The 16,260-nt window shown below is 38.8% G+C and overlaps 1 protein-coding gene across 1 annotated transcript in view; it reads left to right on the top strand.

Moving 5' to 3' along the window:
* The window catches only part of LOC124515258 (Golgi pH regulator), a 60,704-nt gene extending 44,834 nt beyond the window's left edge, over nt 1-15,870 (top strand). Inside the window, exons 11-14 of the mRNA XM_047083980.1 lie at nt 11,605-11,700; nt 13,805-13,894; nt 15,006-15,071; nt 15,201-15,870. Of these exons, the coding sequence (XP_046939936.1) occupies nt 11,605-11,700; nt 13,805-13,894; nt 15,006-15,071; nt 15,201-15,407 (459 nt within the window). The 3' untranslated portion in view covers nt 15,408-15,870. The remainder of the gene's footprint in view (nt 1-11,604; nt 11,701-13,804; nt 13,895-15,005; nt 15,072-15,200) is intronic.
* The last annotated feature ends 390 nt before the right edge of the window (nt 15,871-16,260 follow it).

Genomic DNA, 16,260 nt, shown 5'->3' with positions numbered 1-16,260 from the left:
AATGTCTCTCTCATGTGTCCCCAGGTAACCACTTATATTTTCTAGAATTTTATGTATATAGAGTCTTCAATTATGTACCCTTTTTCTGTCTGGCAGCTTTTACTCAGCATAATTACTTTATGTTTCATTCATGTTATCGTGTGGTCAATAGTTTATTCCTTCTCATTGCTGAGTAGTATTCCGTTGTGTTACTGTACCACAGTCTGTTTATCTGTTCACCTGCTGATGGGTATTTGTTTCCACTTTGGGGATGTTACAAATAAAGCTGCTATGAACATCTGTGTACAAGTTTGTATGTGGACATGTGCTCTCTTTCCTGTTATGAGGAAACACTTAGGCCAGGTCACATGGCAAATGTATGAAATGGCCAAACTTTTCCAAAGAGGTTGTACCCTATTACATTCCCACCTGCAGTGTTTGAGAATTTCGTTTACTCCACATCCGTGCTGACATTTTGTAGTCAGTCTTTTAGACATTCTAATAGGTATGAGGTGGCATTGAATTGTTTAATTTGTATTTTCCTAATGCCTAATGATGTTGAACAACTTTTTCATGTGTTGATTTGCCACCTGTATATGTGAGAGGGTGGGGTAACTATTTGCCATCTTTTAAATTAGGCTTCTTTTTTATTGGGTTTTGCATATTTTTTCACTGCATTCTGGAAACCCTTTATCAAATGTGATTTTCACATATTCTCTCCCAGTCACTGGCTTGGCTTGTCATTCTCTTAGTAGTATCTTTCAAAGAATTGAAGTTCTTAATTTCGATGAAGTCTGCTGTATCTTTTGTTTTCTGTTATGGGTTATGCTTTTGGTGTTGTATCTAAGAAATCTTGGCCTAACCCAAGGTCACAAAGATATTTTTCTTGTCTTATTCTATACATTTTATAGTTTGAGGTTTTTACATTTAGGTCCATGATCCATCTGGTGTTAATTTTCTCATGTGATGTTGGAGTGTGGATCCAAGTTCATTTTTTTCGCATCGATATCTACTTGTTGTAGCACCATTTGTGGAAAAGATTATCCTTTCTCCATTGAATTGACTTTGCAATTTTGTCAAAAATTAATTGACCATATATTTTTTCTATTTGTTTTTTCCTATTGATATATATGTTAATAAGTCTTGAAATAAATAATACTCTTTTTTTCTCCTTTTTTAAAATTTGTTTTGGCCATTCTGTGCCCTTTGCATTTCCATATGAATTTTAGAATCAGTTTTTAATTACTGCTGAATACAAAAATACCTGCTGAAATATGTATTAGAATGTCATTGGATCTTCAGATCAATTTGACTTAATTTTGACTTAATATTGAGTCTTACAATTCATGAACACGGTGTAACCATTTATTTAGATCTTCTGTAGTTTCACTCAGCATTGTTTATAGTTTTTAGTGTATAGATCTTTTACATTTTTCAGATTTATCTCAAATATATTTTTGATGCTATTATAAATGGGAATGTTTTTATAATTTCAGTTTCTGAGTGTTACTAGATACACAATTGTATCTAGTATAATTATGTATTTACAGTTGATTCTTGTCTGTTGATTTCATATCCTGCAACCTTGCTAAACCCGCTTATTTTTAAAGTTTTTTGTAGATTTCATAGGATTTTTTCTACATAGACAATCTGTTCTCTGCAAATACAGTTTTGCTTCCTTGTTTCTTTTCTGGATGCCTTTTATTTCTTTTCTTCCCTTCCCTTCCCTTCCCTTCCCTTCCCTTCCCTTCCCTTCCCTTCCCTTCCCTTCCCTTCCCTTCCCCTTCTACTCCCTTCCCCTTCCCCTCCCCTCCCCTTCCTCTCCCCTCCCCTCCATTCCCTTTCCTTCCCTACCCTTCCCCTCCCTCCCCTCCCCTTCCCTTCCCTCCCGTCCCATCCCATCCCATCCCATTCTATCTCATCTTTCTTCTCCTTCAGCCATATCACACCAAAGTACAAAATTAAACAAGTGGTAAGAGCAGTCATCCTAATCTTGTTCTTCATCTTAGGGGGAAAGCATCCAGTCTTATGCCATGAAGTATGGTGTTAGCTGTTGGCTTTTCCTAGATGCCCTTTATCAGGTTGAGGAAGTCCCTTCTATTCATAGTTTCTTGAGTGTTTTTAATCATGAACACGTGTTTGATTTTGTCAAATGCTTTTTCTGCATCTATTGAGAGGACCATATGATATTTTTTCTTTTTAGTTGGCTGGTATAGTATATTACATTGATTCAAAATGTAGCATTTCAGATGTGTGTTGTATTTTTATTTCATTCAGTTCAAAATATGTATAATTCCTTTTCCTTGACCCGTGGGTTATTTAGAAGTATGTTATCCAATATTTGGTGATCAGAGGAATATCATCCTGTAATTGATTTCAAGTTTAAACCATGTGATCTGAGAACGTACTTTGATTTGTCTTAAATTTGATCTCTTCAAATTTATTGAGACTTGTTTTCTGCCCAGAATATTTTCAACCATGGCTAATATCCATCCCATGTGCACTTGAGTAGAATATGTATTTTGCTCTTGCTGGTTAGAATGTTGTATAAATCTCAATTAGATCAAGTTGGTTGGTAGTATTGTTAGTTTTCTATATCCTTGCCGATTTTTCTATCTTCTCAGTTATTGAGAGGAGGTGATGACATTTCAAACCATTGTTATGGATTTGTCTATTTCTCTTTTTAGTTCTCTGTGCTTTGTGCGTTCTTTTTTTTTTTTTTTTACTTATAATTAACATACAATGTTTCAGGTGTACAATATATTTGATTCAACAATTCAATACATTGCTGAGTGCTCACCACTATAAGTGTGGTCACCGTCTGTCACCATACGATGTTATACAATATTATAGACCATATTCTCTATGCTGTGCATTGCATCTCCGTGACTTATTTATTTTATAACTAAGAATTTGTGCCTCTTAATCCCCTTTATCCATTTCACACATTCCTTTACTTACCTACCTTCTGGCAACCGCCAGTTTGTTATATGTATTTAAGAGTCTGTTTATTTCTTTGTTCATTTATTTTAAGATTCTGCATGTAAGTAAAATCAGGTGTTCTTTCTTTCCTTGTCTGACTTATTTCACTTAGCATCATACCCTCTAGGACCATCCACGTTGTTGCAAATGGCTAGACCATATTCTTTTTTGTGGCTGAGTAATATTCCATTGTATAAATACATCATATCTTTTTTATCCATTCATCTATTGATGGGCACTTGGGTTGCTTCTATATCTCTGCTGTTGTAAATAATGCTGCAGTAAATATAGGGGTGCCTATAGTTTTTCGAATTAGCATTTTCATACTCTTTCTGTAAATACCCAGTAGCAGGATTACTGGATCATATGGTATTTTTATTTTTAATTTTTTGAAAAACCTCCATACTGTTTTCCACAGTGGCTATACCAATTAACGTTCCCACCAACACTGCATAAGGGTTCCTTTTACTTTACATCCTCACCAACACTTGTTATTTCTTGTCTTTTTTATTCTAGGCATTCTGGCAGGTGTAAGGTGATGTCTTATTGTGGTTTTGATTTGCAGTTCCCTGATGACTAGTGATGTTGAACATCTTTTCAAGTGTTTGCGGGCCATCTCTTTGTCTTCTTTGGAAAAATACCTCTTTAGTTCCTCTGCCCACTTTTTAATTGGATTGTGTTTGGGGTGTTGAGTTGTATAAGTTCTTTATATATTTTGGATATTAATCCCTTATCAGATACATCATTTGCAAATACCTTTTCCCGTTCAGTAGGTTGCCTTTTCGTTTAGTTAATGATTTCTTTCACTGTGCAAAAGCTTCTTACTTTGGTGTAGTCCTAGTAGTTAATGTTTGTTTTTGTTTCGCTTGCCTTGCAAGACATATTTACAAAAATGTTGCTATGGTCAGTGTCAGAGTAATTACTGCCTATGTTTTCTTCTAGGAGTTTTACGGTTTCAGATCTCACATTTAGATACGTAATCCACTTTTAGTTTATTTTTGTATGTAGTATAGGAAAGTGGTCCAGTTTCATTCTTTTGCATATAGCTGTCCAGTTTTCCCAACACCATTTATTGAAGAGACAGTCTTTTCTCCACTGTATATTCTTGCCTCCTTTGTCATAGATTAATTGACCGTATAAGCATGGGTTTGTTTCTCAGCTCTCTATTTAGTTCTGTTGATCTAGCTGTCTGTTTATGTGCCATTACCATACTGTTTTGATTACTACAGTTTAGTAGCATATCTTGAACTCCAGGATTGTGAGACCTCCAGCGTTGTTCTTTTTCATGATTGCTTTGGCTGTTCAGGGTGTTCCGTGGTTCCATACAGATGTTAGGATTATTCGTTCTAGTTCTGTGAAAAATACAGTTGGTACTTAGACAGGGATTGCTTGAATCTGTAGATTGCTATGGGTAGCATGGACGTTTTAATAATGCTGATTCTTTCAGTCCTTGCGCACAGAATAACTTTCCATTTGTTTTTGTTGCCTTCAATTTCTTTCATCAATATTTTATAGTTTTCAGAGTACAGGTCTTTATCTCCTTGTTTAAGTTTATTCTTAGATCATCTTTTTTGGTGCAGTTGTAAATAGGATTGTTTTCTTAATTTTTCTTTCTGGTACTTCATTATTAGTGTATAGGAATGCAACCAATTTCTGTATATTAATTTTGTACCTGCAACTTTACTGAATTTATTTATAAGTTCTAATAGTTTTTGGTGGCGTCTCTGAGGGTTTCTGTATATATTATTATGTCATCTGCAGTCAGTTTAACGTCTTCCTTATCATTCTGAATGCTTTCTATTTCTTTTTCTTATCTGACTGCTGGAACTAGGACTTCAATATTAATGTTGAATAAAAGTGGTGAAAGTGGACATCCTTGTCTTCTTCCCAGTCTTAGAGGAAAAGCTCTGTGTTTCACCATTGAGTATGGTGTTAGGTGTACATTTTTCATATATGGCCTTTATTATGCTGACGTTTGTTCCTCTAACCCCACTTTGTTCCCTCTAAAACCACTTTATCATGAATGGATGTTGTATTTTCTCAAATGCTTTTTCTGCATCTATTGAGATGAGCATATGGTTTTTATCCTTTATTTTGTTGATTTGGTTTATCATGTTTGATTTGTAAATACTGGATCACCCTGGTATTCCTGGAATGAATTCTTCTTGATCATGGTGGACATTTTTTTTTAAGAGTATTACTGAATTCAGTCTGCTAAAATTTGTTAAGGAATTTTGTATATATGTAGATCAGAAATATTGGCCTGTAGGGGCGCCTGGGTGGCTCAGTCGGTTAAGTGGCCGACTTCGGCTCAGGTCATAATCTCGTGGTCAGTGAGTTCAAGCCCCGCGTCAAGCTCTGTGCTGACAGCTCAGAGCCTGGAGCCTGTTTCAGATTCTGTGTCTCTCTCTCTCTCTGACCCTCCCCTGTTCATGCTCTGTCTCTCTCTGTCTCAAAAAAAAAAAAAAAAAGAAATATTGGCCCGTAGCTTTTTTTGTTTGTTTGTTTTTGTAGTGTCTGTCTGGTCTTGGTATCAGGGATTTTAAATGCTGGCCTCATAGAGTGAATTTAGAAGTTTCCCTCCTCTTCTATTTTTTGAAATCGTTTGAGAAGAATAGGTATTAAGTCTCTTTCTTTCTTTCTGTAGATAATGTTACATTAGTTTAAGGTGTACAACAAGCATGGAATATCTTTCCATTTGATTCATCTTCACTTTTTTTCATCAGTGCTTTATAGTTTTCACAGTGTAGGTCTTTCGCCTCTTTGGTGTTAAGTCTTTGTTAAATGTTTGGTAGAATTCACCTGTGGGACAATCTGATCCTGGGCTTCTGTTGTTGTTGTTGTTTTATTATTATTACTGATTGAATTTCATTGCTACTAATTGCTCTGTTTAGATTTTCTCTTTCTTCCTGATTCAGTTTTGGAGGATTATATGTTTCTAGGAATTTATCCATTTCTTCTAGGTTGTCCAGTTTTTTGGCATAGTTTTTCATTATAGTCTCTTCTTTCTAAAAAAAATTTTTTAATGCTTCTTTATTTTTGAGAGAGACAGAGACAGAATGCGAGTGGGTTAGGGGCAGAGAGAGAGGGAGACAGAATCCAAAGCAGACTCCAGGCTCCAGGCTGTCAGCACAGAGCCCGATGCGGGGCTCAAACTCACGAGCTGTGAGATCAGGACCCGAGCCGAAGTCGGTGGCTCAACCAACTGAGCCACCCAGGCACACCCATTATAGTCTCTTCTAATCCTTTGTATTTCTGTCGTGTCAATGGTTATTTCTCCTCCTTTATTTCTGATTTTGAGTCTTCTCTCTTGATGAGTCTGGCTAAAGGTTTATCAATTTTGTTGATCTTTTCAAAGAAACAGGTTCTGGTTTCATTGGATTTGTGGGGTTTTGGTTTTGTGTGGGTTTTTTTTTTTCCCTCTATTTCATTTATTTCTGCTCTAATCTTTATTGCTTCCTTCCTTCTGCTAGCTTTGGGCTTTGTTCTTTCAAAGTCTAGCTCTTTTAGGTGTGAGGTTAGATTATTTGAGATTTTTTGTTTCTTGAGTTAGTTTTGTATTGCTATGAAATTCCCTCTTAGAATGGCTTTCTTTACTGCATCTCAAAGACTTGGAACCATCGTGTTTTCATTTTCATTTGTCTCCTTGTATTCTTTTTTATTTCCTCCTTGATTCCTTGGTTGACCCACTCATTGTGTAGGAGCATGCTATTTAGCCTCCATGTATTGGTATTCTTTTTAGATTTTTTTCTTGTGATCAATTTTTAGTTTCATATCATTGTGGTTGGAAAAGATGCATGATATGATCTCAGTCTTCTTAAATTTATTGAGATTGTTTGTGGCCTAACATGTTATCTATCCTGGGGACTGTTCAATGGGTACTTGAAAAGAATGTGTATTCAATGGTTTTTTGGATGGGATGTTCAGTATATCTTTTTTAAGTCCATTTGGTCTAATATGTTGTTCAAAGCCACTGTTTCCTTATTGATTTCTGTCTGGATAATCTACATTGATATAGGTGGAGTGTTAGTTGTCTGTTATTATTTATGTATTTAGGTACTCCTGTGTTGAGGGCATAGATATTTAGTTGTTATATACTCTTATTTGATTGACCCCTTTATGATTACATAGTGGCTTTCTTTGTCTCTTGCTATAGTCTTTGTTTTAAAGTCTACTTTATCTAATGTAAGTATTGCTACTCTACCTTTTTTTTCTACCTTTTGCATGGTGCATTTTTTCCAGCCCTTCATGTTCAGTCTGTATGTGTCTTTAGGTCTGAAGTGAGCCTCTTAACGGAGCATATAGATGGGTCTTGTTTTTTTATCCATTCAGTCACCCTCTGTCTTTTGATTAGAGAATTTAGACCATTTACATTCAAAGTAATTATTGAGGGGCGCCTGAGTGGCTCAGTTGGTTGAATGTCAGACTCTTGATTTCAGCTCAGGTCATGATCCCAGGGTTATGGGATCAAGCCCATATCGGGCTCCACGCTGAGAATGGAGCCTGCTTAAGATTCTCTCTCTCTCTTCTTCTGCCCTTCTCCCCCACTCATGTGCATGCTATGAGCATGCACTGTCTGTGTCTGTCTGTCTGTCTCTAAATATAGATAGATAGATAGATAGATAGATAGATAGATGCTTATGTACTTCTTGCCATTTTGTTCATTGTTTCTGGTTGTTTTTGTAGTACTCTGCTCCTTTCTTCTTCTGTTACTCTCTTCCCTTGTGTTTTGTTGGTTTTCTTTAGTGTTATGCTTGGACTCCTTTCTTTTTACTTTATGTATCTATTGTAGGATTTTTATTTGTGATTGGCATTAGGTTTATATATAACATCTTAGGTGTATAGCAGTCTGTAAAGTTGATCAAACTTAAGTTCAAGCTTAAGTTCACACACACTCTAAAAGTACATTTTTATTCCCTCTCCACATTTTATGTAGATGATGTCATATTTTACATCTCTTTATTTTGTGTATTCCTTGACTGGTTTTTGTAGAGATAATTGATTTTATTACTTTTGCTCCATACTGGCTTTACAAGTGATTAATCTATTATGTGTATAATTTTTTTAAGTTTATTTATTTATTTATTTTGAGAGTGCACACGGGCAGGGGAGAAGCGGGGGGGTGGGGGGGTGGCAATGGGGGAGAGAGAATCCCAAGCAAGCTTTCATTGTCAGCTCAGAGCCCAATGCAGGGGTTAGTCCCATGATTGTGAGATCATGGTGTGAGCTGAGATCAAGAGTTGGACACTCAACCAACTGAGCCACCCAGGCGCCCCTCTACTATCTATTATATGTTTGCTTTTACCTGTGAAAGTTTTTCCTTTCATAATTTTCTCCTAATTATGGCCTTTTCTTTCCACTCAAAGAATTCCCTTTGACATTTCTTGTAAGGCTTATTTAATGGTGATTTCATCCTTGAACTTTTGTCTGGGAGATTTTTTGTATCTTTTTTTATTCTGAATGATAATCTTGCTTGTAGAGTATTCTTGGTTCCAGGTCTTCCTTCCAGTACTTTGAATGTATCATGCCACTGCTTTCTGGCCTACAAAGTTTCTGGTGAAAAATCAACTAATAGCTTTGTAGGGTTCCCCTTCTGTAGTAACTGGTTTTATTTTTCTCTTGCTGCTTTTTTTTAAATTTTTTTTTAATGTTTATTTATTTTTGAAGGAGAGAAAGACAGAGTGTGAGTGGGGGAGGGGCAGAGAGAGAGGGTGACACAGAATCGGAAGCAGGCTCTGGGCTCTGAGCTGTCAGCACAGAGCCCAACGCGGGGCTCGAACCCATGAACTGTGAGATCATGACCTGAGCCGAAGTCGGACGCTCAACTGACTGAGCCACCCAGGCACCCCTCTTGCTGCTTTTAAAATTCTCTCTTTATCATTACTTCCTGCTATTTTCATTATTAACATCTTGGTGTGGACCTCTTTGGGTTAATCTTGTTAGGGGCTCTCTGTGCTTTCTGGATTCGGATGTCTGTTTCCTTCCCCAGATTAGACAAGTTTTTAGCTGTTATTTCTTCAAAGACATTTTCTGCCCCCTTCTCTCTCTCTCTTCTCCTTCTGGGATCCCTATAATACGAATGTTATTACACTTGATGGAGTTGCTGAGTTCCTTTAACCTTTTCTCATTTTTTATTCCTTTTTTTTCCTTTTTGCTGTTTAGCTTTGTTGCTTTCCATTACCCTGTCTTCCAGATTGCTGATCTATTCTGCATCCTCTAATCTGCCCTTCCCTCTAGTGTGCTTTTTTTAATTTTAGTCATTGCATTCTTCATCTCTGGTTCTTTTTTATGTTTTTGTTGAAGTTCTCCTTGAGTTCATCCACTTTTTCTCAAGTCCAATGAGTATCTTTATGACCATTGCTTTGAGTTCTTTATCTAGGTATATTGCCTTTCTCAGTTTGATTAGCTCTTTTGCTATGATTTTGTCCTGTGCTTTCATTTGGGACATATTCCTCTGTCTCCTCATTTTATCTAGCTCTGTGTTTGTTTCTGTGTATTGGGGGCCAGCTGTGACTCCTGGTCTTGATAGTAATGGCCTTGTGTAGAAGAGACCCGGTGGTGCCCTGTAGTGCAGTGTCCCTGGTCACCAAAACCAGGTGCTCCAAGGGTGTCTCCTCTGTGGGAAACATGCGCCCTACTGCTGTGGCTGAGTGCATTTGCCTTCAGCCCAGATGGCTGCAGTGACCTGCTCTGCCTGCTCTGGGCACACTGGGCAGGGTTTGGTCCCTGCACAGCCAACTAAGAGGCTCAGCTGCTGGAACTATGGGCACACTGATGTAATCTCTCCCCTTCCCCAAGACAGCAGTCCCTCTGGAGTGGTGCTGGTCCCTGCTAAGGCTGCTTGTAGTAGGGCAGGAGCTGTGCTAGAGGGCCACCTGCCGAGGCAGGCAGGTCCCCAGGTGAACATGGGGCCAGGGCACTTGGTGCTAGTGAGATAGGTAGGGAGTATTAGCCCTGGTGCCCACAGGTGTCTGGCTATCTAGGCTGGGGGAGGAGAAGAGAAATGGTGCCCAGCAGTTTTGTTCTTGAAGTCTCCCTGCGCCTCCAGCACATACTGAGATTAATAAATGAATATTCTTCACATATACCCTGGGCACTTTTCAAACTGCTGCTTCTTTGCTGTCTCTCAGGCCAAGTTATTTATTCTAGCTCTTCAAGGGCAGGGACTTCGTTTCCTGTTGCCCTCTGGCTCTTCCAGAGTTAGGCCTTGCTAATTTTTAAAGTACCTGGAGTTTAGCCCTGCTGATTTTACAAGCTCCCCAAGTTAAGCCCCACTGGTTTTCAAAGCCACATGTTACCGGAATTCCTCATCCCACTGCCTGGGGTGCCTAGGGTGGGGTCTGATCCTCTCCTCTGTGCTTGTGGTGTCCCTCCTGTTTGTGGTTAGTCTCACAGACGGGTGGGGGTTGGTTCCCAACCGTGTCTCAGCCCCTCCTACCCTTTTCAATGTGGCCTCCCAACACTTAACTATGGATGGTCTGTTCTGCCAATCTTCCGGTGGTTTTCAGAGTAGAGTTAGTTGCACAGATATAGCTGTTATCTTGATGTGTTTTAGACACGGTGAGCTCAGTATCCTCCTACTCTACCATCTTCCTGACACCTCTGCTTCACGTATTTTAAAGCTCTGTTATTTGGTACATGCACCTTCTGGGTCATTTTGAACCCCTTATTGAAATGACCCTTTTAATCCCTGGCAGTATTTTCTGCTATGAAATCTACTTTGATATTAATACAGACTTCTCTTTCTCTTTATTAGTGTTAGTATATCTTCTTCCATTCTTTTACTTTTAACCTATTTGTATATTTATATTTAAAGTGGATTTTTATAAACAACATACAGTTGGGTCTTGCTTTTTTATCCAGTCTTACAGTCTCTGCCATTTAATTGGCATGTTTAGACCAGGAGTCAGCCATCTACAGCTCACAGATCAAATCCAACCACCACCTGCCTTTGTAAATAAAGTTTTACTGGAAAGACAGCCAAGGCCATTCATCTACGTATCATCTGTGGCTACTATCACTACAGTGTCAGAGTTTACCAACCCTGGTTTAGACCATTTACATTTAATGCAATTATTAATATGGTTGGGTTGAAAACAGCCATGTTGTTATTATGTTTTTTATTTGTCCCATCTGTTCTTTTTTCCATTTTTTCTTTTTTTCTGCCTTCTTTTTGATTGGATATTTTTCATAATTCCATCTGATCTCTTATTGCCTTGTCAGCTGTAACTCTCTTTTCATTATTTTAGTGATTGCTCTTAGAGCATTCAGAAAATAACCAGAGGGAATGACCCTGAAATTCCTTGATTTCACTCTAACTGTATCACCAGAATGTTACCTTTCTGACTTCTGTTAACCGAAGGTATACATGCCATATGCCATAGCCTTTTTTTCTCTTTATTCTTTACAGAAAAGATAGGGTACATAAGGACTTTTGTTTGCCTATATGTGAATAACTATAATAGATGTTTTATATGTGATTTAGATTGAGAGTAGAATTGAATTTTTAAGAACATCTACCTATAGGATAGGTAGGATGGAACATCTACCTGTAGGATGTTATATTAATTCATTATTTTGAGTCACTTTTTGAAATAGTGATTATTGAGATGCTCTAATATATAAAGGTCTGTGTCTTTACAGGCAACGATTAATATCGTTTTTGACCGGGTTGGGAAAACTGATCCTGTCACAAGAGGCATTGAGATCACTGTGAATTATCTGGGGATCCAATTTGATGTAAGAATTAAGTCTGTTTTTGTTCTTCCCATTCTCCATTGTTTTTTGACATATTCTTATAGCAAATTTGTAAAGGGCATAAAACCGTAAGTGATGGCTGGTACTTATTACTGACTTAGATGCCGATTATTTCTATAGTTCGTCTTCTGCTTTTCTGTAGCTGACTGCTCCTCACCAGTTTCTCCCCACCAAAAATTAGATACTTCTCTCTGTGATATATAATGAGATCTTCAAATCCAAAACTCACCTTTGATTCCTCTAGTAGAAAATTAACTACTAATTAGCGTTCCATGTTAGAAGTGAAATTGTGTCTGCTGTAAAAAATTTATCTTTATCAATTAATGTGGACTTTGAGCTAAAGATGGTAAGTGTAACCTGTGCAGTTTTAACTCTCTTTCTACCTGTTTTATGATACCACTATCATTAAACACTCTTGTCCCAATTTATGTTTTCTGTCTTTATTAATAGAAGAGTATATTTAAAAAATATATATATATACATATATATATATGTATACACACACACACACACACACACATATATAGCCAATGATTCTAGTTGATTAGCACTTTGATAGTAAGCCCAGAGTCATGCTCTTAGTCCCTGTGAGGACCATTTAGCTGGGCTAGGATCCTAGTGACAGACTGCATGCTACCCCCAGCCATCCGTCTCAGCTGGACATGCTCCTGGTAGCTAGATGCTGGATAAAATGAAAATGAACCAGAGCAAAATGAGCTCCAGTCCTTGAGAAACAATTCAAAGCACATGTTTTTGTTTTTGTTTTTAATGTTTTTATTTATTTTTGAAGGAGAGAGAGAGAGACAAGACCATGAGCGGGGGAAGAACAGAGAGAGAGGGAGACACAGAATCCGGAGCAGGCTCCAGGCTCTGAGCTGTCAGCACAGAGCCCGACGTGGGGCTTGAACCCACGAACTGTGAGATCATGACCTGAGCCGAAGTTGGACACTTAACTGACTGAGCCACCCAGGCACCCCAAAGCACGTTTTTTGATGATAAACCAATGGTGTAAACTTTTTCACATGAAGGAACATGGTACCTTTCGTTCAAGTAGTTTATAAAATATCCCATAACCCATGCTTCACTGTTACATATGTGTTTTCTTCTCCTCTTTTCATTTTTTCCTGGGCTCAGTTATTAGAAGTGTTCTTCCTTATCAGTGCTTTGTGAGGCTACTTAGTTGCTGTGTGTGTATATATATATTTAATCTACAATTCATCTGCATACTCCACGTTTCAGAATTCTGAGTAACACCTTTAGATGTTAGTAATAGCACTTCCCTGGCAGCTACTTTTCAGACCCGAGTCAATCAAGCACAGGGTTCCAAAGCTGCCTGCCACTATGAAGCAGTCCAAGAGGAGAAAAAGGTACCCTCGTGTAATTCAAGTGAAGGTCAATTATGTCCTAGACTGTAGCTGAGAATGTTTACATATTCTTTTATTATAAAAAGAATAATTTCTTAAAGTTATGGGCAATGAGGGGACTATCTTTCACAGATGTTAAAAGTAATTTAGCTGCTATTTAATTTCCTTTTAATCCGTGCTTTTCACGTAATACATTGAAGCTGCATCATTAGCTCCATCTCTGTTTCCTCAGACTGACTAGTGTTATTTTCATCACTCCACTGCACTTGCTTCCGTCCTGTCTTGATTAAGTCTCATTAAGATATCCATTGCAGGGATGCCTATGTGACTCAGTTAAGTGTCTGACTCTTGATTTCAGCTCAGGTCATGATCTCATAGTTGGTGAGTTCAAGCCCCGCGTCGGGCCTGCTCTGCGCTAACAGTGCAGAGCCTGCTTGAAATTCTCTCCCTCTCTCTGCCCTCCCCCACTCATGCTCCTTTTCTCTTGCTCAAATAAACATTAAAAAAAAAAAAAAAAAGATTTGCACTGCCACCTTCCTAGGTGTTGTTAGTTGCACCTTACTTTTCTCCCTTCCTAAAAAAAAATTTTTTTTAATCAGGTAGGGCCCAATGAAGTACCCTCTCACAGTCACATAAGCAATCAGAATGTATCAGGAGAATAGCCTTCACGTGTCTCTCAACAGAGATTTCACAGATACTTTTCCTTCTTTCTATGGTGGCAGGTGAAGTTCTGGTCTCAACACATTTCCTTCATTCTGGTTGGAATCATCATCGTTACATCTATCCGAGGACTGCTGATCACTCTTACCAAGGTAGGTTGTATCATTGAGTTTAAATTTCTTATTCGCTTAATTACACGTGGCACCACAAGATAATTTTACCTAATTAAGATTTCTGCCTTCTGAGATCTTAAACAACAGTCACAAATAGTTGGATTTACATCCCACGCCCATCAGATGCATACTTTTACCAAAGGTCATAGAACGAGATCATGGTCCGTTGCGTTCACTGATACGGCACCAGCATCTGGGAACAGAAGCTGGCATGCAGTAGGTGTTCCAGGGATACTTGGAATGGATGAAGAAGATTGGAGGTATTTGGGTTAGAATTTGAGTATTTGAGGTGTTTGAGGTTAGAATAACTGTGAGGGTCCCTTATAAGGAGGACATGGGAGTAGGAGAAGCAGAATGTTTGGCTATTTTCTGATCAACACAGGAAGGCTTCATGGAGGCAGAAGGTAAATTTTCTCTTGGAGACGAGGTGGGGAATCTCGAAATCCAAGAAGGGTTTGAATGAAACGAGTGAAGAGGTTGGGAGGGGAGGAGGAAGGATGGATCTACAGGCATCTCGCACAATTTTGGGAAGAGCTCAGGAGCCTAGTAATAATTATAAGAGCTTGGAGTGGCCTGAGGCAATCTGCTCTAATATTTCATAATGATATGAAAGTCATATGTGTCACATAGTTTCTGACAAACTTGATACAGATTGGAATCCCTTCATGTCATAACGTAATTCTTAAAACCCCCAAATATCCCTCTGAGCACAACATAGCAAGCAGTCTGTTTCTCTTCATGGCATTAACTGTATCAGTCATTCCCTTATGGGATTGCTGCATGGAAGAGACTTTATTTTTTTAACGTTTATTCATTTTCGAGAGACAGAGCATGAGCATGAGCAGGGGAGGGGCAGAGAGAGAGGGAGACACAGAATCGGAAGCAGGCTCCAGGCTCCGAGCTGTCAGCACAGAGCCCGACGCGGGGCTCAGACCCATGAACTATGAGATCAAGACCTGAGCTAAAGTCGGACACTTAACCGACTGAGTCACCCAGGCACCCCGGAAGAGACATTTTTAATTATGCTACTTAATGCTCTTGACACAAGTGTGTAGCAGTACCGCATAAATTCTCCTCCCTTTCTTGACAGTTCTTTTATGCCATCTCTAGCAGTAAGTCCTCCAACGTCATTGTCCTGCTATTAGCACAGATAATGGTAAGTTTCACGAACTAGCTTTATGATTACAACTGTAAAATACCAGAAGTGCTTTGTACTTCTGAATATTTTAACAATTCCCTTTGATCCCTGACCACAAAGTGACCTCTGGGTTAATTTAACTTCTAGGGCATGTACTTTGTCTCCTCTGTGCTGCTGATTCGAATGAGCATGCCTCTAGAATATCGTACCATAATCACCGAAGTCCTGGGGGAGCTACAGTTCAACTTCTATCACCGTTGGTTTGATGTGATCTTCCTGGTCAGTGCTCTCTCCAGCATACTGTTCCTCTATTTGGCTCACAAACAGGCACCAGAGAAGCATATGGCACCTTGAACTCATGCCTGTTACAGACTGCTACGGGCCAGTAGCGTCAGAATTTGGATTTAAGAGAAAACAATGGAGGGGACCAGGGCCTAATATTTTTTAAACAATCAAAACACTGAGGTAGCAGATTCTACCTCCAGCTTATGCCTTCCTCCTCAGCTGATACTGTGATCATGTAGCATTAGCTAGAACATGAGCGTGAAGTAAACTCAAGCTAGCCCTCAGCGGAGCGCATCCCACGTGGGTTTGAGGCTGATGCAGCATGGCGGAAGAGGGGTGGAAAAGAGCCAAGAAACTAGTCTGGGAGAATACACTGGAGCCCTAGGGTAAGGGGAAGTCTGAGGTAGCTGGGCCAAACACACAGGATCTCTGTCAAGGCTCACACGGAGGAGGTTCTGGCTTTCCCTTAAGATTGACAATCATTAAAATCAGATTGGAACCCTTTGGCTTTAGCTTCATTTTATCAAGGATAGCTTGGTAGTGTGCTTGTGTGATCTAACGTGAGTTGGCATCCCCCAGCCAACCCCCGCCCCATAAAAATTACCAACAGGTTATCTGTTCTTGTCCGGAGATGGAATGGTGTGCTACTGAAATAGATTCTACCGAGAGAGGTCAGGTATATCATCTTTATTGATTTCCTTTTAAGTCCATATTTGAGAGTGAATTACTGTGCATTCAAGTTGGTGATGATGTCTCAGTTTTTTTTTTCTTTCCATCTGCCCCCTCATGCTGTGGGGTAAAACAATGAATAACTGTTAACTGGAATAAGTTTTCCTATTGTAGACCCTACTTTTCTCCATCTGTGAAAGGAAAATGTTGGAAAGTTTATAGAATATTCAGAAATGCAATTTAAGGAAATCCT

The sequence above is a fragment of the Lynx rufus genome, unplaced genomic scaffold (assembly GCF_022079265.1).
Source record: "Lynx rufus isolate CCGP_SWC_20201006 ecotype Redwood Valley unplaced genomic scaffold, mLynRuf1.p SCAF_2, whole genome shotgun sequence".
Lineage (NCBI taxonomy): Eukaryota > Metazoa > Chordata > Mammalia > Carnivora > Felidae > Lynx > Lynx rufus.
Note: the sequence above shows the minus strand (reverse complement) of the source record. Positions and strands in the feature narration are given on the sequence as shown.